The 27,889-nt window shown below is 34.6% G+C and overlaps 1 protein-coding gene and 1 non-coding gene across 2 annotated transcripts; both read left to right on the top strand.

The window, feature by feature from the left end:
- Positions 1 to 143: 143 nt before the first annotated feature.
- Positions 144 to 27,759, top strand: LOC110648135 (1,4-alpha-glucan-branching enzyme 2-2, chloroplastic/amyloplastic). The gene is made up of 22 exons (XM_021802258.2): positions 144 to 507; positions 1,457 to 1,614; positions 4,136 to 4,338; positions 5,311 to 5,409; positions 5,988 to 6,030; positions 6,429 to 6,488; positions 7,333 to 7,413; positions 8,753 to 8,869; positions 9,465 to 9,548; positions 9,965 to 10,086; positions 10,197 to 10,316; positions 11,080 to 11,209; positions 11,317 to 11,427; positions 11,730 to 11,858; positions 11,969 to 12,072; positions 12,209 to 12,353; positions 13,473 to 13,620; positions 13,768 to 13,868; positions 25,776 to 25,853; positions 26,494 to 26,649; positions 27,069 to 27,143; positions 27,245 to 27,759. The coding sequence occupies exons 1-22, from the start codon at positions 372 to 374 to the stop codon at positions 27,365 to 27,367; spliced, it is 2,523 nt and encodes an 840-aa protein (XP_021657950.2). The 5' UTR covers positions 144 to 371; the 3' UTR covers positions 27,368 to 27,759.
- On the top strand, positions 22,358 to 22,464 carry LOC131178937 (small nucleolar RNA R71). The gene has a single exon (XR_009147944.1). It is a non-coding gene; the product is annotated as a small nucleolar RNA R71 (small nucleolar RNA).
- Positions 27,760 to 27,889: the final 130 nt, after the last annotated feature.

Raw genomic sequence — 27,889 nt, 5'->3', positions numbered from 1 at the left:
GAAAAGAGGATAGAGCCGCGAGAGACGGGCCATTCCACTTTATAAAAAAAAACAAAGAAAAAAAATCTGGAGGCGGTTGACGGTGGAGAATGATTATGGTGGAACCCACAAATCCCATCCCCATGCAACTATCAAGTGCAAGTGCAAATGCAAGTGCAAGTGCATGTGCAGGTCTCTTGGCTGCAACTGCAAGCTCCACTCTCTCTCTCTCTACTAGAAAATCTCTCTGTTCATCCCCGCCTCGCGCATCTCTCGCCCGAGCTTTCAATCTTTCTCTCCTTGTAAATATCAATTATATATATATATATATATATATAGAATTAGTTACATCATTTCTCATTCTCTCTCTCTCTCTCCCCAACCTCAGCGAAATGGTATACTACGCCATTTCAGTAATACGTTTTCCTTGTGCTTCCTCGCTATACAAATCTCAATCTACTCGCTTCCATGGCGATCGAAGGACCTCCTCTGGCCTTTCATTCCTCTTGAAGAAGGAGCCGTTCTCTCGTATTATTTCTCTCTTTCTTTCTCTAGTTGTTTCTTTTCATTTCTGGATTTACGTTTTGCTCGACTTGGCTTCCGTATTTGTTTAATCGCGGTTGGATTTTATCTTCTTGATTGATTGATTGTTATTATTGTTATTGGTGGATATAGTGGCTTTATGTGGGTTCTGATTGAAGAGCTGGATCAGTTTTGGTTTTATTTCAGCTTTGATTTTAGCACAGTAATGGAGTTAAGATTTTTGTAGTTTGACTAGTGTTTTTCAATTGATAATTATTAATAGTTTTGTCTACTCCGTTGAATTTTCGGTGATTATGTGATTTAATTGCAGTTGGATTACTGATTTTTAGCATTTGATTTGAATCTTTCTCTAAGAAGGGAGAGCATTCTTCCTCGTATTTTTCTGTTAATAAGCTTGAGAAATTGGATTATACCTTTGGTGAATCTTTCTTATAGTAATGCTAACTCGTGGAGCGTTATACTGCTGGAAATTGTACAGTCTTATACCTTTGGCAGAATCTGTGTGAATATTTTGTGGCAGGGATTTGCTATCTCCTTTAAGTTTTTGGGATATATCTAGGGAAACTGAAGTTTCCTATATTCTAGCAACAGGGTTTGGTTGCTGGAATTGTTTATTTTGGTTACACAGCTGCCTTTCGTTGGAACAAGTGTGTTTGACTTTAGATGAGATACATCAACCTTTGAATAGCTATGGGGCTCTTCTTGACCAGACTTCCCATTGGAATATTCTGAATTTTATTGTTTAGTTCGCAGATCACTGGTAACTAGGATTGTTTTCAGTTCTTAGTGTGTATGAATACATCTTCCTTCCCACCACCCCAAAAGAAGACGAATATATTATTTACTGTTGGATCTAAGTGTCTTTAGAATTTTCTAATAGTCATTCCTGTTCTTTTATTATATATGTAAAACTAATCTGTTTTCTTGTTTGTAGGGAATATCTTTGCTGGAAAGTCCTCTTATGAATTTGACTCTTCAAATTTAACAGTCACTGCATCTGAGAAAATCCTTATTCCAGATGGTCAGATTGATGGCTCTTCTTCTTCAACAGATCAATTAGAAACCCCTGGCACAATTTTAGAGGAATCTCAGGTTTGTGATGCAGTGTGCTTGTGTAGATATAGATGGTACTTTTTTAGTTTAAATGACATTTAAATTTAGAGCTTGAGATGCATGGGTGGCAATAGAAGGAAGGACAAGATAAATGCAATTATGGGAAGGAAGTGAGGTTCAATTGGGGGAAAAAAAAAGAAAAATAGAGTAAAGTTTGTTGACATAGTTGTGTCATGTTCATTGAAGGCCTATGGCTATTATTGTGAAGTCAGGCTTCAGTTTAAACTGGTTTGCACCCATGGTTTCAAATCGCGGTCATGAGTAATAGAAATAGGCCTGTAACAATCGTAATGTAATGGTAACCACCTAGAGCTACACAAATTTTTTTTGAAAAATTTGTGAAGTTCATAAGATGACTATATATTGGTAGATACAAGTAAAACTAAGATGCACAACTATATAATAAGTACAAATATATCAAATAAAGACATTAAACCTATCATGTTTAGACATCATTAGCATTAAATAATTTATAGCTAGAATAGAGATATTAATGATGATTTTAGCTTAGCAAACAATAAGGGAGAGATTTTGTAGAAGAAATGAGAAATTTGGATGAAATTTTGAGAGAATATGAGAGATTTAGTAATTGTGGAAGAGAGAATACGTAGACAAAGAAAAGAGAAACAAAATAACATTGTTTCCATGTGATTGCAGTAGAGGAATAATTAAAATAACGGTCGTTACCGTTACGTAATGGTAAATAATGGACGATACCGTTATGTAACAACTGTTACACTTGCAACTCTAGATTTGCCTGTAAATAATGATCTATTGCGTAATGACCCCTTCCAAAATTTGTAAATAACGTAACGGCCTTTATTTGAAACCAAGTTTGCACCTAAAAGGGTGTGGAATAACGTTCTGAAAAAGACATGTTTAGCTTGCAATTTTGGTAGAATATGTGGTCCAAGCCTGAACTGGTAAAATCACATTCTATTAGGAAATGTCAAGCTGTGGTATGGTATAGGCGCGTGCCTTCGGTGGAAGATTACTCCAACTTACAGACCTGGAAATCCGCTTATTATCTTGTAACATGTTTTCATTCCCAGGTTCCTTAATTGCCCAATGGGCCAATACCATGCCTCAACCATTGAACGTTTACTGCCTTACCTCATTTCAAGAAGTAATCCTTCTAGGAGCTAATTAGCCAATCAACTTGAATGCTGCAGGAGAAGAATATGTGCTACAAAATGAGGAAGGGATGATTATGGACCCCTCTTGCCAACAGCTGAAGCATGATGAGCTTTAAAGATAGCTGTTACGCTGAGTTGTTTATTATAACTTCATCTTCTCTTTCAAAATTATTGTTTTGAAAGTTTTGATTGCCTATTATATGGCAATGAGTATAACACATATATGAAACACGACCGTGAACCATACAACACCAAATGCAGCACCTACAAATATTATGTGGACCTTCTGCCTTAACTCTGCAACTTGAAAGGTGGAAAAAGCTCGTAAAGACACAGAGGAGGAGGAACATGAGGAATATTCCAATTTCCCATTGTTTGAGAGGGGCAAAAATGAGAGAAAGGAAAAATAGGGTATAAAATAGTACGTGGGTCATGGGGCACACAAAAATTATTCTTCCTAAATTTGGTGAGTGTGGTAAAAATGGCAAATTTTCTCTTCAAATTATTTATCCTACCTCTTATATTTTATCGTACAAATGTATAGGGTGTCATTGTAATTTCATTGTTCACAATTTTTTTACTCCCTATTTACTTTTGCTTTCAAAATAAGGTTAAATTAATTTCGCTACGTTTTCTTTCCTCCACTTATTTTTCCCCAATTTAGTGGATCTTGTGATATTTTGAGTCAAATGCTCCTATATGGAAATGTGATAAATTAGTGGTGGAAAGAGTGAGGAAGAAAATGAGGATACCTAAAATGATATGGAGGAAAGTATTTTCAAAAGATTTGCAATCCTTGAATATTGATGCAGAACTGGTTTTAAACAGAGTTGTTTTTGTTGCTAGTTCCCAAGCAGTGTAATAATTTTTGGTTTTCACTTGGATCTTGTGATATTTTGAATATCCGAAGGGTCTTGCCACAAAAAGCTTTTGTTTGTGGCAAATCAAGTATTGCCACAAAAGAGCTAAAAGATGGTAGCAAAAGCAGTTGTACTTTCTAAGAACCATGTAGAAAAAGTATCTTATATTGAAACAGCTGCAATTTTGCAAACATGTTACATAGCCCCTTTTGCAATGATAATCACTGGTCTAACTGAATTCTTTTTTCATGTTAGAAGAGTTTTTCCGACATAATTGTGCTGGGCTTACTAAAGACTGAAGTCATGTGTGATCAGAATTCTTGTGTCCTTATACTGCAGTCTATTTTGGTGGACCAATTAGCATTGTCATTTTGCTTTGATAGTTTGCATGTTCTTTATGTCTTGATGTCTTTTCAAGTAAATGACCATGACAAGATAAATCTCATTGACATCAAATTTCCGACAACTCATTAATTGCTCTTGCCTCTATGATGCTTGTGTTAGGTGCTTACTGATGCAGAGAGTCTCATGATGGATGATAAGATTGTTGAGAATGAAGTAAAAAGAGAGTCTGTTCCATTGCATGAGACAGTTAACATTGGGAAAAGTGGATCTAAACCAAGGTTCATTCCTCCACCTGGCAGTGGGCAGAGAATATATGATATAGATCCACGCTTGACAGGTTTCCGTCAGCACCTAGATTACCGGTGAGATGATGCTCCTACTAAGTTTTTTTTATTGATCCTTTTCCATGTTCTTTTCTCCTCATTTCTTATATCTGATATCCAATGATTGTTTAAGGAGCAATACCAAAAGACTTCACATTGTTTAATTTTTGTCATGTTTATGTTTGAGTATTTTGACCCTATCCTAGATTTATACTCTCTCAGTTTATTAACACATGCAAGATTACAATTGTATGTGTATAGTGTGCAGTGTGCTAGTAACTCTGATCCTTTTGCCTTGTTGCATTTGCTTGCATTATATTTGAAGTTATTAATTTTTCTCCAACTTGAAGTAGCATAAATGACTAAACAGATAATAGTGCATTAATCATATTTCTGGAAAGAAAAGCCTTCAACTCCGTGCCACATTGTTCTCAAAAAACAATTTGTGCAAAGTATTTTATTAAAAAATATACTCATTGTTCAAAATCATCAAAATTCCCACCTGGAAACCCAAGGAAATTAACTCTTTTTCCATGAAAGAGGGAGCTAAATTATTATTTTCAATTCTACTTGTGATTTTATTTGTGTGATTAAGTGGATTTTTCTGGTAGTGTTGTCTTATTTTAAAGACTTGGAATTTTGATGCTTCATTACCTCTCAGCTATCCTGTTATTAGAATAACTTCTTTTTTTTTGTCTTTTCGTTTAGTATTCCTGCTTATTGCGGAGTTTGTTTTCTAACCATAATAGTTTAGAGACTTTAGCAGTATGGAAGGTTGAGCATATTGAAGTTGCAGGAAAGAAAAAAATTGACAGTAGACCTAGGATGACATAAAGGGAAGTAGTGAAAAAGGATATAGTGGCCCTATCTTTCTGAAGATGTAGCCCTAAATGGGGTTGAAGAGAGGAAAAAGGCCAACCGCAACTATTTTCTGATTAAGGCTAGTTTAGTATTTTATAGTTCAAATACTTAATTCAATTGTATCCTGTCTGATCTTTTGTCCAATTACAGGTATGCACAGTACAAAAGACTGCGTGAAGTAATTGACAAGTATGAAGGTGGTTTGGATGAATTTTCTCGTGGCTATGAAAAGTTTGGTTTCTCACGCAGGTTTTTGCTTTTCCTATCTTCCGTTGCATAAAGTAGCTTCTTTATGTGCATATGCTATCTGTTATTTAATGCAGTATGCCTTTGCTGGTATTATTGTTTTCATCGCAATGAAGTGTAATTGAGACACCTTGAATTTTCTATTATCTGGTTTGGTCAAAGGACAAAATAGTATGTTTTGTTCGTAGGCTTTGGGAAGTGACTTATGCTTAGAAATGGCAGTAAGAAGTTGGGGTCAGGTAAATTAGTGCGCACCTTGTTGGTTCAACTATTGATTGTTTCAAATAATTTACTTTTGTAACCCAGGTGACCTTTGAAAGCTATTATGATGGCCCCATGAATTTGAATACTCTCGCAGACTTTTTTGTGGTGGCACTTATTTATGCTTTTGGCTTCTGTTCATCCTCTCAAATGTTCCCCTTGTGGGTACTGCTTCAGATACATGCCTTTTAAACTAAAAATAAGTAAAATAATAATTTTGCAGTTCTGGAGAGAATTTTTTTTTTCCTTATCATTATTCAGTTTTAGTTTCTTCAAATAATACTTCATTGTTGCTGAATATAATTTCTACTGGGTTTCAGTGAAACAGGAATAACTTATAGGGAATGGGCACCAGGAGCTACGGTTAGTTCTGCCCCATTTCTTTATTATTGATTTTGAATATTCATTTGACATGTGTACCCTACAAATCATGACATTTGTGTTACATGCTCTCAAATATGGTGACAATCAGTTCAGGTCTCGTCTTGAAATATCATTTGCGTGATTGTAGGGCCTGTATTACAAAACAAATGCACAAGTGTATAGGCATGAATTCAGAGACAATGCATCAGTTATCTAGTTTTGTAAATCTCCATTCATTTATACAAGGGGTTGCTCCTTTGTGGTTTGTCAATTGAGTTTGAGCCTCAGGGATAAATGTTCTTTCCAGCTGATACTGAGAAAACAAATTGACTGTTTAAAAATTTGTCTTTTGTTTTCATATCTTGTCAAATGTATTGATATGTTAATGTTGTTTTCAGTGGGCTGCATTGATTGGAGATTTCAATAACTGGAATCCTAATGCAGATGTCATGACTCGGGTATGCTATTTTTGCATTGCTTTGTTGATTGTCCAATCCAGCCATTAACTTTTTCTCCTCGATTGAGCTGATATCATACATATATAATTTTTTTTTAAAGAAATTCATTGTACTACTGCCGCTGGTGTGGTCTGTTACCATCCAATTCAGTCCAACTTCTCGACCGTTACTAAAACCATCATTTAAAACCTTTATATATATATATATATATATATATATATATATATATATATATATATATATATATATATATATTTGTTCTTTCATTGGTTGAATGAGGATCACTTATCTGAAAGAATTTTCCATGTTCTTGTATTACATTATGCAGTTGGCACTTTTTGCTTGGCTGAGTCTTAACAATTTTGCTTGTTTAGAGTGTGTAATGGTATCAACAGACCATGAAAGATTGAAAATATAGTGTTCTCATCTTCTGAAAAACTGGAACCCATCATCCTCTTGTTGCATTGGGATTGTTCTTGGATCACCTTGATTGGCATTGAACATAGGAAAGGGGGACTAGTAACTTTCGTTGGGGTAATGGGGTGGTTTTTAATTATTATTATTATTATTATTTTTTTGGGGAGAGGGCGCCCCAGGGCAGGGCGGGGCGGGGCGGGCCCGGGGGGGGGGGGGGGGGGGTGGTGGTTGGGGGGTGTTGGGTGGTTGATGAACTATGGAGAGAGAGTGTTAACAATATCAAGCACGAAGGCAGTTAACCATGTCCAAGTTTTACAAAATTATGGATTTCTACAAAGATATGCTATTTGCTTGCTGTATTTGGATTCTTTGCATGTTAGATCTCATATAGTGCTAATGTTCCACGCAAAAACACCTACCTGTGAAGAATGAATTTGGTGTCTGGGAGATCTTTTTGCCGAATAATGCAGATGGTTCATCACCAATTCCCCATGGTTCTCGAGTAAAGGTAATCTTTCTCTAGAATGAATTTTGGATTTGTATTGTAAAAATTATGAGTTCTGTGCTTTAAATTTGATTCTCACTGCTGATTATTTTATTTCTTCGGTCTTTTTCTTTTTTCTCATCAAGTAAATAATAAAATTTGGCTTCTTTTTAATTTCATGTCTAGATATTTATTCACATGCAAAGTGTAAATAAAAGCTTCTAGTGATTTTATCACTTCTAGTTCTTTTGTTGAAGTCAATGGAAAAGAAGACCAGGACATGTCCTACATGTAGAGGCTTAGCTAGTGAATAAAACATAAAATGAAGCAACTTATGAACAACCAGAAATCGATGTTAACAATGCAATTTTGTCATCTTATCTGAATTACCTACAATAATAAGGAAAATTATGCTAATATCTGTGCTTGTAAAGTATATTATGTTCGTATTGGATATTAAAGAAATTTGAATCTGGCAAATGGAAGATAATAACAATCTGATCTTTCTTGTAAAAATGAAAAAGGAGCAAGAGTTCTGCAGGTGTGAAACTAACATGATGGCTTCTTTGTTGTGTGACAAAATTAGTTGCCAGAATGACCAACAATCTGAGCTTTCTTGTAAAAATGAAAATGGGTTGAGAGTTCAGCAAGCGTGAAATGGACATGTTGGCTTCTTTGCTCTGTGACAAAATTATCTTTAAGCTATCTGTGCAATAGAACTGCTTCCTATAAGATGAGCATCATTACTAATTAATATATCCAAGCACTGGGCCAAAGTGGCTATAACATTCTGAGTTTAAAGGTTTTTTCTTTTCTCATTGTAGATGAAGAAATTTCTAAAAAGATAAAAACAAATAAAGCATTTCATTATTGCTTGAGTTTACTATAGGGACTTCTTTAATAGCCCCTATATTCCTCAACAACTGAAATGAAAGTATTTGATTCTTAAAAGCCTAGCACTATTCCCCAGATGAGTACTTAAAATTACTGCAAATATGGCTTGTTGCCATTTATTTGTGCTTCTTTTCCTTTATGAAAATATTTCAAATATCATTTGAAATGTGTACATGCATGAGTGTCTGTATATGTGGGTGGGTGAATTTTAGCTTCTGCGATATATATTTCACACTTGCTAATAAGACTTCTTATCTGATTTAGCATCATTTTAGCTTCCGGCACCCAGTTGAAGTGAGATCTTATTGTTTTAGCAGTTCGAATTCATTATGGTTTAGTTAAAGACAAATTTAAGGTCTTCAAAACTATGCAATGTCACAGAAGTGCTAGTGTTTGAAATTTGAATATCTAAAATGTTGTGAATCTAAAACTCCAAGTCAAAGGCTTTAACTTGACCATGTGCATGTAGATACGCATGGATACACCATCTGGCATCAAAGATTCTATTCCTGCTTGGATCAAGTTCTCAGTTCAGGCACCAGGTGAAATCCCATACAGTGGTATATACTATGATCCTCCTGAGGAGGTATGTTTGTCCCATTTTCTTCATTCATTTTTTTTTTCCTAACCGTATGATAAGTTACTGAACTGAAACTATATGCTGATAATATTATGGAATTTAAGTCAATAGAAAGGCATTGGAAAATGTTAAAACTTGGTAGTAATATTACTAAAGCGAGGGTTTGCGAATGCTTGAAAAAGACATTATCCATGATCCATTGGTCGTCCCACCAATTGTCCAATGTCCTAACCTTCTGCATTTTATCTAAGTTGGCCACTTCCAAGAGCAGAAATAACATTGTCCTGGGTAAAAGCTTCAGAAAGTCACACTCGTTGGGAGCAGGCCATTTTATATGCTGCACAAGAGAATGGTTCATTTAATTTACAAAACGTCATCCTAATGAACATCTATATTTCACTAGCCTCAATAATCCATGTGGCCTTACTTGTAGCCATATAGGACTTTTGGCTTTTGTTGAGTGATGAATCAGCAAGCATTGGTTGCATTTGATTCTGTAAAATGCTTAAGATTGCAAAGTCAATTGAACATACTCTGTTTTATTTATTTATTTTCTTATGTGATTTCTTTGGCATTGATTTTCCTATTATTTTCTTTACAGGAGAAGTATGTGTTCAAACATCCTCAGCCAAAGCGACCAAAATCACTTCGGATTTATGAGTCACATGTTGGAATGAGTAGTACGGTGTGCATCTTTTCCCTTTGTCTCTCATGTAGAAATTTTTTATTAAATACTTTTATTTACGTTGTTAATTTTCAAATATCATGTTTTGGTGCTATCTCAAATGAAGAAGCTTAGTTTTCTTGATATTCTTAATTTTATTTTTTTACATGGTAACAGTTTAAATATACAACTCAACTCAACTCAACTAAGCCTTTATCCCAAAAATTTGGGGTCGGCTATATGGATTTGCTTTATTTATTTATTTATGTAGAAGAGCCTCTCGGGTTTTATTGGAGTGGAGTCTTGTTAGGCGCACATTCTAATTTAGCTTCTCAATTTACAACCTTGTTCTGGGTTCTTGTTTTCCATTGGACCTGGAAGTATGGCTTACAGGCATGCATTGTAAATAACATACATATTCCAACTTTGAAATGCAGGAGCCAGTAATTAACACATATGCCAACTTTAGAGATGATGTGCTTCCTCGCATCAAAAAGCTTGGCTACAATGCTGTTCAGATCATGGCTATTCAAGAGCATTCATATTATGCTAGTTTTGGGTATGGTTCTTTGGCATAATGTCCATGTTTATTGTTTATCAACAGTTTGTGTTGGAGTGCCTCTTCTTTATCCCCTCATAAACTTGCGAGTTCCCTTTGGTCCAATGCAGGTATCACGTCACAAACTTTTTTGCTCCTAGCAGCCGGTTTGGAACTCCTGATGATTTAAAGTCTCTAATAGATAAAGCTCATGAGTTGGGTCTTCTTGTTCTCATGGATATTGTTCATAGGTAACTATTGCTGTAAGCATTAGAGAATGCTGTCAAATGTCAATATTTATATTAATTGCTCAGCCTTTTTAATTTTGGGGTTAGGGGCGACTTGGCAGAATTTTAAAACTAAATGGTTTTCTGGCTTATTCATTTTATTTGTTTTTTTTAATTTGTTGAAGTTTTTTTTGGCTGCCTTGGAGCTCAATTCCTTTATGTTGAAATTTTCAGTTTTGCACCAACAACAATTTTTATTCCTTTGTATATTACTCAGCTGTTGGAAAATATTGTAGGAAACAGATATGTTGAGGATCTAGAAGTTAGTATGATTCATCTGATTTAGTTGAAATGAAGAATGAGTTTTCAACATTTATTAGGATTGAAAACTTGTGAAAGGTAGCAAAACACCTGAAATTTTAGGTTTTTCTAAGTATCTCATGTTTGTTGATCAAATATTCAGCTTACTCTCATTATTACTGCATCTGATGGAAGCATGTTAGTTGCAATGTGAATTCAACTTCATCCAAGATTATGGACGGAAACTTCTCTTAGACTATACAATTTTATGAGGTAGCAAATATCTTCTTGTGCATATTTGTTTACTGAGCCTGTTTTATCATCTTTGTGATCATTGATGTGATGATGAAATTCTCTCTTATTTTCTGTTACCTCAGATGCTTGTGGGATCTTTTGTCATAAATCTCAGTAACTTTTACCACTTAATTGTTTCGGTCCATTAACTAATATTTTTTCTTTTTCAACAAAATTTATCAAACAAATCTAGCCATGCATCAAATAATACCTTGGATGGGCTGAACATGTTTGATGGTACGGATGCTCACTACTTTCACTCTGGGCCACGGGGTCATCATTGGATGTGGGACTCTCGCCTTTTCAATTATGGAAGCTGGGAGGTATGTGATTGTTTGAAACTTGAGGAATAGTTTGGCATACTGAGTTTTCTGGTGTTCTTTCCCTTTATCCATCGTTGGTCAAGACTAATTCTTGCTGATTGATTCAGGTACTAAGGCTTCTTCTTTCAAATGCAAGGTGGTGGTTGGATGAGTATAAGTTCGATGGGTTCAGATTTGATGGGGTGACTTCAATGATGTACACTCACCATGGATTGCAGGTACCATTTAGGTGGCTAGGAATTCTTATTGAAGCACAATGATTTGGTTACTTGTTAAGCAGTTGACTATCAAGGTTCAATATGTCTAATTTGTTGGGTAGGAATGACTAACTTGATTCCTACTTTTAGTTAACAAAAGATTATGCTGACTGCTAATGATGAGTTTCATGTGGCTTCGTTGGCATTTTGGCCTATCTAGGGCTATTAATAACGCAACTTAATAATTTTTTTTTACCTTTTTCTTTGATGGTAAAACCTCCCTCCTTCCCTCACACTCGCACTTAAATTTTTGTGGGCTGTAGGTAGCTTTTACCGGCAACTACAATGAGTACTTTGGATTTGCAACTGATGTAGATGCTGTGGTTTATTTGATGCTGGTGAATGATATGATTCATGGTCTCTTCCCTGAGGCTGTCACCATTGGTGAAGATGTATGTTAATCCCATCACTAGAGAAATCACCGCCAAGACTCTTTGGTCTAATAAAATTCTCAAGCTCTTTCTGACTTTGCTGTTTATAATGATGATTTCACTCTTTACAGGTTAGTGGAATGCCAACATTTTGCATTCCAGTCAAAGACGGTGGTGTTGGATTTGATTACCGTCTCCAGATGGCCATTGCTGATAAATGGATTGAGATTCTTCAGTATGTTGTCTTAAAAAAACCTTTAGAACTTCCTTTTTACTAGCTTGAATCTATTATCTTTGAGTTGTCAATGTTAGTTTTAAGGTGTAAGGCCAAGTATAATCTACATTTTCCTTTGTATTGATACTGGTTGTAGGAAGAGAGACGAAGACTGGAAAATGGGCGACATTGCACATACACTCACCAACAGACGGTGGTTGGAAAAGTGTGTTGCTTATGCTGAAAGTCATGATCAAGCTCTTGTTGGTGACAAAACTATTGCATTTTGGCTGATGGACAAGGTCATAGAATTTCTCTCCTATTGATTTGTGCACATCACTCTACCTGAAGACCATGCACACAATTCAAAATTAGAAGGTCAACATGCTTTATGGTTCTAAGGATGGGCTTGGATGCACGTCGCATATTTTTTGATAGTTGATGCAGTATTTACTTGAAACTTATATAATGAGAACTCAATTCTGTTGTTTATACTTAACCGGCCAATCTTCTTAAGATCATCTTAACTTGATAGAGATAATTTCTCCTGCAGAATAAAACTAGGGATAACTTATCTGTATATTTTTTAGATGGATAAGCTTGGAAACTAGCACTAGAATCAATTTAGCGTCCCTTGCTTCTCTAACTGCATGACAATTCAATGTGATAGTTTATACAAGTGTTGGAAACTCTACTGTGTGCGTACAAGATGGGAAATTTTGTATTTTAGACTATTATGAACTTAATTGTGTGGATATAGGACAAGATAAGCAATTAATCAGTTCTTTGTGAACATCTTTTAGATAGATGCCTTCTTATGAAACAATGTTGATGATGTATTAGGTAAAGCATAATGGTGAAAAGGAGTGCATGGTTAAAAAAAAGTAACTTTATCAACCATTGCCTTTATTAATGTAAAGGTTGTTTTAATTGAATGTTTTATGCCTTATTTCATGCTTTTATACTGTTTTATGCTATTGACTTTAATTGAAGCGACCAGTGCCTTGTATATTTATGTAAAGGTTGTTTTACTTGCCGTTTGCAAGCATAGATTGAAAAATGAGGGAGTAAAGACATCTATTGTTATTTAGACTAAATGTTTGTTTGCCTTCATGTCATTTTTTCATCTTTTCCTGCCTTTTCCAATCTGTGAAACAAGTTTGGAATGACATAAGGAAATGTATCTGAAATGAACCTGCATTTACTTTGGAATCAATGTGAATTTTGATTGAAATAACATTACAATTTTTTGTTTGGTATTTTATGGTTTAAGTTTAAGCCAGGATTAACAACTGATTTTGCACAGCTGATATGTTCTGGTGGACATAAAGCACTCTAATTCTAGCTTAAGAAAATTTACATATGAGCACAACTTTATGGTTTATATTCTTTTCTTCTTATACACCAATTTCTTTTCTCAGGATATGTATGACTTCATGGCTCTTGAAAGACCATCTACTCCTCTTATAGATCGTGGAATAGCATTGCACAAAATGATCAGGCTTATTACCATGGGATTAGGCGGAGAAGGATATTTGAATTTTATGGGAAATGAATTTGGACACCCTGGTAAGAATAAGATTGTTAACTCAGTTAAACCAGTGTTTGCTATTTGTTGGTGTCATTCTTTGGATTATCATTATTCAATGAGCTAATATTCCATCCATAGCTCTTAACTATGTGGGTACTTATTTTTATTTTTTCCCCCTTAATTAGAGTGGATTGATTTTCCAAGAGGTGATCAACATCTTCCCAGTGGTAAATTCATTCCTGGAAACAATAACAGTTATGATAAATGCCGGCGTAGATTTGATCTGGTAAGCTTCTACCGCATTTTGTAACTCAATTTCCTTAGCCTCATCTAGGCACTATCTACATGACTTCATTGCAGGTCACCTAGTATTGGTATTAACAACTAATATATTACATGATAAGGCAATTTGTTATAGACAAAGACATAGGGAGAAAACTAATAATTGGGCCTGGAGTTTGTGTAGAGTAATTTAATACTGGAGACGAATTACTTGTGAACAAATCACGACAGTTATTGAGGACTCAATAATAATGCTATGCAATAGAATAGTGACCAACAAAAAATTATAGGCATAATAATTTTAGGCGTATATTTTAAAATCATAATTCATAAATATGATCTGTAATCATGATTCAGCTATGTTTCATTTTGTTTTGTTTAGGTGCTTTATTTTTCATGACTCTGGGGAGTTCATTTCGACTTTCCTTTTCATAGTGGGCCTTAGTGACCATTTATAGCTCCTTTGCCTAAAGCTGGGACTTAGGTTGTTATGGATTGGAATTTATTTATTCATTTCTGTTGGTTCTTAAAGGCTATCTTTCCTGTTTCTTTTCTTTCCCAATTCCTATGCATAGCATGATAGTCTTGAGCATAGGATCTCGCATACAAGATTTCTTTCTTCTTGATTTACTTATTGCATCTTGCCAACCTTTTTACTTGGACTTGATTGCAAGTATCCAATACAGATATTTGGCAAAGTATTGGACTGCATATTTTCTGAAATTTCATGACTCCTTCCATTAGTTTGAAGTGTCAAAGAGTCGCACCAATGTCCAAGTATCCTTATCCAATAAAGGTCATTGAGGGTGGAGTAGTTATGCTTGTTAGATGATACCATACGAACTGCTTCTCACTTGTGATGCCATAGTTTTGTTGTGTTTCAATACTGAATTGGATCTGCTGCAGTCAATCCATGGAAATCTCTTGGAACACCACCTTAATGTAGTTAGATGAGGTATCCATTAATCTAGTGCATACCATCTTCACATCCTACAATCTCAATCTTTATTATTTTTTTTTTCTAGGTCTTTTTAGCCATTTCCTCAATCAAAAAGCAAAAACGGAAAAAAAATCCATCTCTAGAAAATTCTTATTGTGAACATATCAAGAAGGGGATATACATATCTTTACACAATATCATTTACAAAAAGGGAACAGATAATCTTCCTTTTTTACTATTCCTTCCTCGTCTCCCACTGATTCTCTGAAAGTATTGAAAGAATATGAAGAGGCTAGGATGATTTGCTAACTAGGAGAAGTAGATGTGGATCTGGGGATTGGTAAACTATTACCTTGTAGTTTGTAAGCTTGGGATTTCTTAGAGTTGTATGTGATGCTGTTGTTTGCCTTTTTTCTTCTTTTGTCAACTTTTCTTTTGTAGAACTAGAGCTAAGTAGAAATCAGTCATAACTGGAAAATTAAACTGAACCGTTTTAATTTGGTTTTTCAGTCAATCAGTTCAGTTTTTGTTTTGATTCAGTTTTCTCTGTACTTTGGTTCGGTTCTCATAATTTTAGGTATTGGTTTGTCTAGTTCAGAACAAACCGTCCAATCGACGCCCCTACTTAGAACACGATCATGGATTCTTGAAACTAAGCAAACCATTCTTTTTGTAATGTTCCTTGCTCCCGGAAGTAGGTTGATTATAGTTGAGCATCATATTCTCTCTCTCTCTCTCTCTCTCTCTCTCTCTCTCTCTCTCTCTCTCTCTCTCTCTCTCTATATATATATATATATATATATATATATATATATATGATGTGTCCCTACCGTAAGTGGACGGGTCATTGAAGTAGTATAGAAAAAGATATCGTTCCCACGAAGAGTTGTGTTTTCGATTGAATTTTTTATGTAAAATAAATTATACTAAAATTGTAATTTAATCAAACAAATAAAAGAAATTTTGGAATTTAAACTTAAAGGTGTGAAAATGTAAAACTAAATTCAAACAATGACTAATTTAATAATTGGCTAAATAAAGAAATTGAGAAATTAATAATAAAAATTGATAAATAAGATTAAACTAAGCACTCAAAAATAAAATTTTAAGCAGCAATTGATAAAAGACGATTCTAAAGTTAAGGGTTCATATTCAAGTCATTTTGGGATTTTTCCTAGCTAGTCCAATCCATGAAATTTATGGGTTTAAAGGAGATTAATTCTAAAACCCCTTGAAAACTCTTTCGAGTGAGACAAAGAGTACCTTAATTAACTTAATCCTACTTTCGTGGAGTTAAAATTAACCAAGACTTTTTAGATTCTTTAATCAATCTATTAAAACCCTCTTAACCCCTAGTCTATTTCTAGATCTAAGTTAATTAAGTCTAATTTCTTGATGAACTATCACTTGGTTTTCTCCTTTCGGGGCTTCAACCAAGTATTAAGAACATAACTTAATGGGGCCCTTCATTAAGCATATGAATAAACACACAAGAAATGGATTAGACGTCATAAATTTCATTAAATTGGGACTAACCCAGTTCAAATCAACAAAAATAACTCAAATATTACATCCCTTAAGAATCAAAGAAAATTACTCATAATCCATGTTTAGCACAAGAAATTCTAAGTAAAAGAGGAAATAAATCATGAAAATAAACTAAAACTAAAGAAACCCGATAGGAAAAATGTAGAAAATGGTGAAGAAGAGAAGAAGAAGCTGGATTTTGCTCTCAAAAATGGAAGTCGACTGCTACTCTGTTTTTTCTACCCCTTTCTCTGTCTTCCTCTCTTTCTTCTTATGGCCAAAAAATAAGTAAGGGCACTATTTATACTTTCTGACAAATAACCCTAAAATGGTGTGTTTGAGGTAAAGATTCACGTGTAAAAATCTTTTTGTCAGCTCTTTATGAAGAGTTGCACAAGTTATGCAAGCTTCCTATGCAGATTCTGTGCAAATTTGGCGGTTCCAGGTGCTTCCCGTGGTGCTGCATAAGTTGTGCAGGTTTTTTTCATGCTTTGGAGTCCTCTGTGAAGGTACATAAGCAGACTGCACAAGTTGTGCAAGTTTCGGCAGGTTTGGTATCTTCTGTGAAGCTGCATAAGTGGACTGCATAGGTTATGCGGAAGGTTATGCAAGTTTTGGCTGAAATGAGTGCTCCTTCAGTGAAACTGCATAAGTGAGGAGTGAGACTGCATAAGTTATGCAGTAAGTTATGCAGGTTTCGGCCACTTTAACTGCTGCCTTCCATGAAGCTGCACAAGCAAGGCATGAGACTGCATAAGTTATGCAGCAAGTTATGCAGGTCTCCGTGAAGCTGCATAAGCGAGGAGTGAATCTGCATAGGTTATGCAGCAAATCATGCAAGTTTCGGCAGGTTCAAAAATTGCTTTTTCTTCATGTGCAAAAAACTATACGACTTATGCAGAAGGTTATGCAGACTTTGACAATTTTGCATTCTTCAATTTTAAAGCTGCATTTTGATATTTTTGGCTCTGGGGATCCTTCCTCACTGACACAATTACTTTTTAGTCCCTCAAAAACACCATTTTTACCTACAAAGCAAAGCAAAATATATAAATTAACCCAAAAATTGATAATTATAAAAAATTATCTAAATAACTAATAAAATTAGCTAAAAGTAACTAACAAATAAATGAAATGGCCATGAAATCTAACCTAAATGACTATGCAAAATGCATGTGTCAAATACCCCCAAACTCAAATCTTTGCTTGTTCTCAAGCAAACTTTAAAACATAATGCAATTTTAGGGGTGCTTTGTCCAAAGAGCTGTGAAAATTACCTATTAAAGTAACTTAACATACCTTTAGCCATACCAACGATCCATATACCCATCCTTCAAGATGCAAAGAATCTAATGCTTATCCAAGCTTTCACTGCTTAGCCATCAAATCAATTATCATCCAAAATTCCCAAACCAACCAATCATATGGGAAAGTCATGCTCAAAAAGAACTCTAGAACAATCAATAATCAAAGTGCCTCTATATAGAATGGTGGAATTTGATTGATGTATGAATAAGCTCCAATCCCATAGGCAAACTTTCTATTCCTATTTCCACTAATGTAGCAAGTACTATCAAGAGATCAAATGTCTTTTTAGGGATGTAATATGGCTATAAGGTTCAAAATGGGGTTAAGAAGAAAAAGGGTAAAAGGGATTCAAAGCATGAGAATATTTTCAATCTTGAAAACATAAGGTACACTTTTTTTTTTCTTTCCTCTCTTTTTTCTTTTTCTCTTTTTTTTATAATTTTTTTTCCTTTTTTTTTTCTCTTCTTTTTTTATATATAAAGAGGAGAGAAATACACAATGAGAATTTTCAAGTGCTAGCATATTTTACAAAATACATAAAATGGAGGAACACTTTAATACTTTAAGTTTGTATCTTGTATCTTCTCTTGATGATTATCCCTAAAAATACCACCTCCAAACTCATTTCCTTTAATTACTTTGGATGGATTTTCTTTTAATTTGAATGGCAATGATGAAAAGAACATACATACTAGCATTTTTACAGCATGATAAGCATTTCTTCTCCCTTTTATTATTATTTTTTTTTATTTCTCCTTTTTTTTTGTTTTTTTTTCTTTTTTTTTATAGTGTACCTAATATTATAAATAATTATTCTAATGAAACGTGTTGGAGTGTTTGGTTCATTGGCTAGGTAGCAATAAGGATTTAAGAAAAATTAGGAATATAAGGGCTCAAAGAGGTTTACAAGGGTTAATTTTAATTGGGAAAAAGGCCAAAGATTTAAAATGAAAAGGTTTAAATAAATGAATACCTAATCATCTCTCTTTTCAAGTACAAGCTGGTATTTTGTCTCGAAAGGTTTAGAAAATTTGTTCTAGGAATGGTGAGACATCACTTGACTACCTTTTATCCTACAGCTCCCTTTAAACACTTCCATCTCTAAATGACTAGTTTGGTGGCTTTTTGGCTAAAAAGATATAGGTAAAGGATAAACATTTCAAAACTTTCAATCCTCAAACCCAACCAAAGATAAGCTAAATCACTCTACTAAGTAGCTCTCATAACTCAAGGGAGTTGACAAAAATTTTATTTCATGAATGCATAATTCCTAAAAAATGAGCAATGCATTAACTAAATAAAAGAAATCTATAAGCAAATTTCTATATGGTTACTGTATGATATATGGTATGTATGTATGTGTGTATAAAATATTTACAATATGAATGTATGATGTATGGAATGAAATAAAATGCACTTAGACTAAAAATGCTAAAATTTTTAAGCAAAATTAAGCGAAAATCTTATATACACCCCCAAACTCAAAATTAGACATTATCCTCAATGTCTAAGGTAGTGTATAGTGAAATTCAAGTTAAAAATGAATAACCAGGTATTAGTGAAATGAAAAGCAAAGATGAAAGGTTACCTGGCATAGGGCAATGATTTAGTAGCTTAAAGTGCATAATGCATATTGCATAAGCAGATTGCATAAGTTATGCAGTAGGAGTGCTCTGTAAAATAAGTGCATAAGCAGGCTGCACAAGTTATGCGGGTCCTTATGCAAGTTTTGGCAAAAATGAAATAATAGGAAGTTGAGTGATGCGAAACTGCATAAGTTATGCACTAAGTTGTGCAGGTTTTGACATAAATGAGAAATAGGGCAAAAACGAACTATAAAAACTGAACAAGTTGCGTAGTTTGCCTATGCACAATTCAGCAGAAACAAAAGTTGATAAAATCGCTTTGCAAATTTGGAAATTGCAAGGGAAAATGACTTTTAATGTTTAACTTCATTAAAAATGAGAATTTTTAGCAAAAAAAAAAAGTTGCATGAATCATTAAAAGTTAGCATCAAAAATTTTATCAACACATGCAAATCCAAATTAGTTGCACATTTAAGTTTATGATAGCAAAAATTTCTGCACAAAAGCCTATGAGCAATATCATTTCAACTCAAAACCTGCAACTTGACATTAATCACATCTTAAGCTTAGCAAGAACCAACACCACTGCACTACAATCAGAAAGTTGCATTTATCCACAAAAGCAAATCATGCATGCTCAGTTTTTTCAATCAAATGCAGCACCATAAAATTGAATGAAACAACCCAATTGAGCTCACAACCACAAAAATGAACCACTCACCATAATACTAACATTAAAGACACAAAAAATAATACACCTAACCTCAGCTATAAGAATAAACAGATAGTTGACAGCATATATTGCAGAATTAGCACACAAAAATTTCTTTGCATAAGCCCAAAAGGATCTACAACAAAGGAAATTAAAACAAATCAGTCTTGGGGAAGTAGATAATCAAGATATTAAGTAAGAATATTTTTCCAACAGTGCAACAGCCTCTAATCCTTCAAAATGCATCTACAAAAGAAAGAATTCAACAATATCAAAATTGAATTTGAGGGATATTTAAAACAAAATAAAAATAATGAAAGTAGAATAAACTTAACAAAAACAAAATGAAGAAACTTGGGGTGCCTCCCAAGAGTGCTAATTTATGGTCATTAGCTTGACCTTTGTCATGTTTCATGGTGGCTGGAATTGGAAATTGTTGCCTCTATTTCCAAAAGGTGCTTCAATGAATCTATACTTCATTTTCTTTCCATCACATGAGAAGATTCTTGTTGCTTTGTCTAAAAATTCAACCATTTCTTTCTTGATAACCTTTGGTGCATCTTTTTCTTTGAGAGATAGTTGTTTGACTTCACTTTTATCCACTTGCTCAACTTGAAAGATTGGTGCTATAGGACAAGGTGGATTACTCTTCAAATGTTGTGCAAATGCAGCCACTTTTGGATTTTCACCATTGATACTCCCTTCATGGACAAGACAACTTTTAAGAGAAGCCTTAGGACAGCTCTTTCTAAAGTGCTCTTTTACGAACTCATCAACTATATCAATTCTCAAACAAGAGTTTACATCTTAATGTTGCTTCTTCTTGTCATTGCCAATGTTGAAGACTAACTGATCCTCTCCGACTCTAAGAGTAAGCTTTTCACCTTTCACATCAATCAAAGCACCAGCTATAGCCAAAAAAGGCCTTCCCAAAATGATTGGCATATGAGAATCCTCTTCCATGTCCAAAATGACAAAGTCAACTGGGATATAGAATTTTCCAACCTTCAGTGGTACATTCTCCGATATCTCTTTTGGATATTTAATTGATCTGTCTGCTAACTGAAGAGAAATGTAGGTTGGTTTAAGATCTCTCATGTTAAGCTTTTCATATATGGAGAGAGGCATAAGGCTTACACTAGCCCCTAAATCACATAAAGCTTTCGTAGAACATGATTTCCCAATGTGGCATGGAATTGAAAAACTCTCTTGATCCTTGAGCTTTGAACGAAGTTTCCTTTGGAGGATAGCATTGCATTCCTCAGTTAATGCTACAGTCTCATAATCTTTAAGTCTCCTCTTGTTTGAGAGAATTTCTTTTAGAAACTTAGCATAAGAAGGCATTTGGGAAAGAGTATCAATAAAAGGCACATTTATATATAGCTTCTTCAAAACCTCCAAGAACTTCCCAAATTACTTGTCAAGTTTGGCTTTTTGAAATCTCCGTAGAAAGGGAAGCTGTGGCTTGTAAGGCTCTGGAGGTATGTATTTCTCTTCTTTCTCTTCTTTCTCTTCAACCTCCTTTTTGCTTTTTCTTAAACCTTCTTCTTTTTTACTCTTGTTTTTCGTCTCCCTCAACATCTTCCTCATTTTCTCTCTTCTCACCTTTTTCACTCTTCTCATTATGCACTATTTTACCACTCCTCAGTGTGATGGCATGACATTGCTCTCTTAGATTTTCTATCTGATTAGGAAGTCCTCCCATTGATTTGGTACTTGAGGAGCTTGCTTGTTGTGCAATTTGATTTTCCAACATCCCATTGTATGTTTGCATCTATTCCAGCCTTGCTTTCATCTCTCTCATCTCCTCATCATGCTTAATTTGATTGGTAAGAATTTGTTGTAACAAAGCTTTAGTTGTAGAGCCTTGTTCTTGTTGTTTTGGTAGAGGTGCAGGATTTGCATTCCTTTGTTGAAAACCAAGTGGTGGTTGCCTAGGCTGTTGGTATTGATGCCCTTGTTGTTGTGGTGGAAAGTTCTCAGTTGAAACTTGATTTTGCTGATTCCCCCATAAAAAATTGGGATGATTCCTCCAAGCATATGAAGGATAATCTACTCCACAACTCATTGTTCCTTCTGCATAAGCAACTTGTTGAGAACTTCCAGAAGATGTTGATGAGCTGACTCGCATACTTAAATCCTCCATTTTCTTAGCAAGGACATTAGTAAGTGCATTAAATTTGACATTGATCATGTTGAATGGATTAAGCTCATACATTCCAGCAACTTGCTTCTTTTGAGTTAGAGCTGGCCCTCTTGGACTACTCTATAGATGAGTGTTCTTTGCAATTTTCTCTAACAACTCATAAGCTTCATCTTCATGCTTAATGATGAATTCCCCTTCAGTTTGAGCATCAATGATTCCTTTGATAGCAAGAGTGATATTTGTGTAAAAATTTTGGTTTATCATCCATTTAGGAATGACATGATGTGGACATTGTCTCTCCAACTCCTTCCATCTCATCCATGACTCATAAAGAGTCTCATCTTCTCTTGGTCTAAAAGCAATCATTTGATTCCTCAACTCGAGTTTTTCCAGGTGGAAAGTATTGGGCAAGAAATGCATCAGTGAGCTGCTCCCAATTTGTAATTGAGTTGTGAGGTAAAGAATCAAGCCAATCCAATGCTCTCTCCTTCAAAGAGAATGGAAACAATTTTAGCCTTCCTGCATCATCAGACACTCCTGGTTGCCTTTGCATGTCACAGATCATAACAAACTTCTTAAGATAAGTATGAGGATTTTCTGAAGGATGACCTCCAAATTGAGAATTATGAGTCATTTGTAGTACTCCAAAATCCATCTTGTAGCTGTTTGCATTTATCCTTGGTCTTGCAATGTTCCCTCAAGTCATCAAAATGAGGGAATGCATAATCCATCATACTTCTCCTAGACACATTAGCATTGACAACTTCTTCCCCTCGAGGTTCATTTTCATTATTTTGATCATTTTTAGCATTATCACCACCAATTCTAACTCTTTCTTCAGCCATTTCTGGTTCAATTTCAGCTGCTCTCAATGCTTCTTTTCTTCTTCTAGTTTCTTTTTTGTTGGCTCTACAAAACTTCTTAATTTCAGGATTGTACAAGAGAGATGTGTCACTTATGCTTTTGGCTCTTCTCATAAAAGATCAAAAAGTACCTAAAAAGAACAATCACAAAATGAAAAGATAATAAAAATAAAAATTATAAGCAACTAAAATAATCAAGAATTCAATCTTAAACAAACTACTCCCCAGCAATGGCGCAAAAAACTTGATCTGTCCTAATTGCAAGTGCACAGGTCAGTCAAGTAGTATAGAAAAAAATATCGTTCTCACGAATAATTGTGTTTTCGATTGAATTTTTGATGTAAAATGAATTATACTAAAATTGTAATTTAATCTAACAAATAAAAGAAATTTTGGAATTTAAACTTAAAGGTGTGAAAATGTAAAATTAAATTCAAACAATGACTAATTTAATAATTTGCTAAATAAAGAAATTGAGAAATTAATAATAAAATTGATAAAATAAGATTAAACTAAGCACTCAAAAATAAAATTCTAAACAACAATTGATAAAAGACGATTCCGGAGTTAAGGGTTCATATTCAAGTCATGTTGAGATTTTCTCTAGCTAGCCCAATCCATGAAATTTATGAGTTTAAAGGAGATTTATTCTAAAATCCCTTGAAAACTCTTTCGACCGAGACCAAGAGTGTCTTAATTAATTTAATCCTACTTTCGTGGAGTTAAAATTAACCAAGACCCATTACGTTCTTTACTCAATCTATTAAAACCCTCTTAACCCTTAGTCTATTTCTAGATCTAAGCTAATTAAGTCCAATTTCTTGATTAACTATCACTTGGTTTTCTCCTTTCGGGGCTTCAACCAAGGATTAAGAACGTAACTTAATTGGGCCTTTCATTAAGCATGTGAATAAGCACACAATAAATGGATTAAACCTAATAAATTTTATTAAATTGGGACTAACCCAGTTCAAATCCAAAAAAATAGCTCAAATATTACATCTCTTACTCAAGAATGAAAGAAAACTACTCATAATCCATGTTTAGTATAAGAAATTCTAAGTAAAAGAGGAAATAAATCATGAAAATAAACTAAAACTAAAGAAACCCGATAGAAGAAATGTAGAAAATGGTGAAGAAGAGAAGAAGAAATTGGATTTTGCTTCCAAAAATGGAAGTCGACTGCTGCTCTGTTTTTTCTGCCCCTTTCTCTGTCTTCCTCTCTTTCTTCTTATGGTCAAAAATAAGGTAAGAGCACTATTTATACTTTCTGACAAATAACCCTAAAATGGTGTGTTTGAGATAAAGATTTGCGTGTAAAAATTTTTCTGCTAGCTCATTATGAAGAGTTCCACAAGTTGTGCAAGCTTCCTATGCAGATTCTATGCAAATTTAGCGGTTCCAGGTGCTTCTCGTGGTACTGCGCAAGTTGTGCAAGCTTCGTGGTACTGCATAAGTTGTGCAGGTTTTTTCATGCTTTGGAGTCTCTGTGAAGGTACATAAGCAGATTGCATAAGTTATGCAGCAAGTTGTGCAGATTTCGGCAGGTTTGGTATCTTCCGTGAAGCTGCATAAGTGGATTGCATAGGTTATGCAAGTTTTGGCTGAAATGAGTGCTCCTTTCATGAAACTGCACAAGTGAGGAGTGAGACTGCATAAGTTATGCAGTAAGTTATGCAGATTTCGGCCACTTTGACTGCTGCCTTCTGTGAAGTTGCACAAGCAAGGCATGAGACTGCATAAGTTATGTAGCAAGTTATGCAGGTCTCCGTGAAACTGCATAAGCGGGGAGTGAATCTGCATAGGTTATGTAACAAGTCATGCAGGTTTCAGCAGGTTCAAAAATTACTTCTTCTTCATGTGCAAAAACTGCACGACTTATGCAAAAGGTTATGCAGACTTTGGTAATTTTGCATTCTTCAATTTTCAAGCTTCATTTTGATATTTTTGGCTCCAGGAATCATTCCTCACTGACACAATTACATTTTAGTCCCTCAAAAACACCATTTTTACCTACAAAACAAAGCAAAAATTACAAATTTATCCAAAAATTGACAATTATAAAAAATTATCTAAATAACTAATAAAATTAGTTAAAAGGAACTAACAAATAAATGAAATGGTCATGAAATCTAACCTAAATGACTATGCAAAATGCATGTATCAATATATATATATATATATATATATAATTAATTAATTAATTAATTAATTCTATTTTTGTATAGATTGCCATGCAGGAAAAATATCACAAGTCATCTGTATAGATTTACTCTTCTAAACTAGGATTCTTAATAAATTTTTAGGACTTGGCAGCTACACGCTCGCTTTTTAACTAGAACCATTTAGCCAGCAGCCTTAAATGCTTAAATATGTATACATCTTAATGTTTCAGTTTGATGGGTTTCATAAGCATGTACCACATTTAACTATAAAAATATCTTCATATTGCTGAAGTTCACTTCTGTTTCTAATGGATGCTAACCAATTAGACCTAACTATAAAATTGTGATTGTGTAAGATGGTTCGAATTATTATCTGTTTAATGTTTCTATCGAGTCATAGAGACAATTATGCCAACAAAATGATTCAAGAAAACTTTTTTTTTTTTTGTGACAGTCACAGCTCATAATTAGTAAGTGTGTCTTGTGATGACCAGTGCAAGTAATCACCTTGTTGTGAAAGCAATAGATGACTTTTTGTCTTCCTAAGACTGTTTAAATTGTCAATAATTACCTTTATGCCTTGAGAAAGTAGCTATTCCAGGATAGATTCTAATTTCTAAATAAATCTGGACGCATCTGATTTCTGTTGGCTGTGTGCCCCTAGGGTGATGCAGAGTATCTAAGATATCATGGAATGCAAGAGTTTGATCAGGGAATGCAGCATCTTGAAGAAGCCTATGGTGTAAGTTCCAATCATACTACTTATTTAGCATTGTTTTGGTTGTTCTTGTCATGCGTTTACAAATTATCCATTTGTGTTTAACTATTTCTTTTTCTAATACTGTTAAAAGAGTGAAATAGTAATGGTGTCTTCACTTAATTGTTACTATGGGTGGAGAAGGTAGCTAATATCTATGCTAGGCTCTCTCTCTCTCTCTCTCTCTCTCTCTCTCTCTCTCTCTCTCTCTCTCTCTCTCGTCTAGTTATAAAATGGAATACCATATACACATAATTCTTAAATTCACAAGACTTGAGATATTAGAAGAGCGTCCTGATTTATTTCCATTATAGTTTGCAAAGGGACAGAATCTCTCATTGTAACAGAAAGAGAAGATGTCAAGTCATTTCAACAGAATCCCACAATATATCGGCAAATTATAACCAAATATTGCCGATTCTTTTTTTCTTTCCCTTTTTTTGCCCTTCCATGAGAATTTCAACTGATTCGTCATCTACCTCCAATTTCTTCTTCCTCTACGCATCTAAGATGATATACCGCATTTCAAGTGTGTTCTACTAATTTTCTATTGTGTATGTGCATTTTTCTTATGGAAATTGAAGATGAAATGAATATAATCCATTAAGGGCAACTCTTGGTGCAGTTCATGACTTCTGAGCACCAATACATATCACGGAAAGATGAAGGAGATCGGATCATTGTCTTCGAGAGGGGAAACCTGGTTTTTGTATTCAATTTTCATTGGACTAGCAGCTATTCAGATTACCGAGTTGGCTGCTTAAAGCCAGGAAAGTACAAGGTAAAGTCTCTTTTTCTCTTGCCTAAACTTGAAAAAGCTAGTGATGAGGATATAAAGGGGTTGCATAGCAAAGAAACAACGAAAATCACTTGTTTTAATTGTGTGGAGTTGATTTCATTCAGTCATTAAGGTTGTTATTGGATCCCATTGAAGATGCTCAATTTCGATGCCTCTTGAAAATCACCGAAACTTATATTGTTGTAGTAATTATATCACTGAAATTAAATTTCAATTCGAAACTTTGACAAAATAATTTTTCATGCTTTAATTAAAGAGTGAGAAATGGAAGGAGAGAAAAATACATTTCTTTTTTCATACCTTGACCCATGTGGGCAAAAAAAGAGCAAGAGAAAATGAGGAGGGAGAAGATTATATTATTGTAGTTGTATGCTTCGCTCATGTTCTTTTTCTGCATCCAGATTGTCTTGGATTCAGATGATCCCTTGTTTGGAGGCTTCGGCAGGCTTAATCATAATGCAGAGTACTTCAGCTCTGTAAGAAAATTTACCAAAGATTTTACCCGAAATTTTTTTTTGCTATGGCTCTTCCCTATAAAAACATGATGGGTTTTAAACTTGCACGTCTACTTGTGCAGGAAGGGTGGTATGATAACCGGCCTCGGTCCTTCATGGTGTATACACCATCTAGAACAGCAGTGGTCTATGCTTTAGTGGAGGATAAAGTGGAACCTCTCGACCTTAGCAACAGGTTCTTCTGAGGCAATAATGGCATTATTGATCTACCTGTGCATCTTAATTGAACGAAATACATTGAGCCTATAATTGATGTGATGGTCCTTGCAAATTTGCATCGCGTTTCTTGGCATTTTGCTGCCCATGACAAGCATAATCAAAAGATAAAGGGGGAAGGAGAGATAAATGCCAGATTCCGTCATCATAGGTAGCGCAAACCTAAATTATAAAGCAAGTTGCCTGCAGGGTAGTACTTGGCAAGCCAAGTTTGTTATGTTAGCTGTGGATGCTAACAAGAAAGTTTGTGTAGAGCCCCACAACGATATTTAAGTGTTATGTCGTGTAAAGTGGCGTTGCATAATAATTTGATCAGTTCTTGACTGGAATGATGAAAATGATTCTTATGAACTTGGAAGAACCACCGCATCCTCGAGACAAAATGGTTTTGAATTTTGATCCCCAAAAGTCTCCTACTTGCACATTGCGCTGCGCTATTTACCCCTTCAAGTCTCCAAAATGATTCTTCTTGGGCTGCGTACCAAGTTGCT

The sequence above is a fragment of the Hevea brasiliensis genome, chromosome 3 (genome assembly GCF_030052815.1).
Source record: "Hevea brasiliensis isolate MT/VB/25A 57/8 chromosome 3, ASM3005281v1, whole genome shotgun sequence".
NCBI lineage: Eukaryota > Viridiplantae > Streptophyta > Magnoliopsida > Malpighiales > Euphorbiaceae > Hevea > Hevea brasiliensis.
This window is presented reverse-complemented; position numbering and strand designations above follow the sequence as displayed.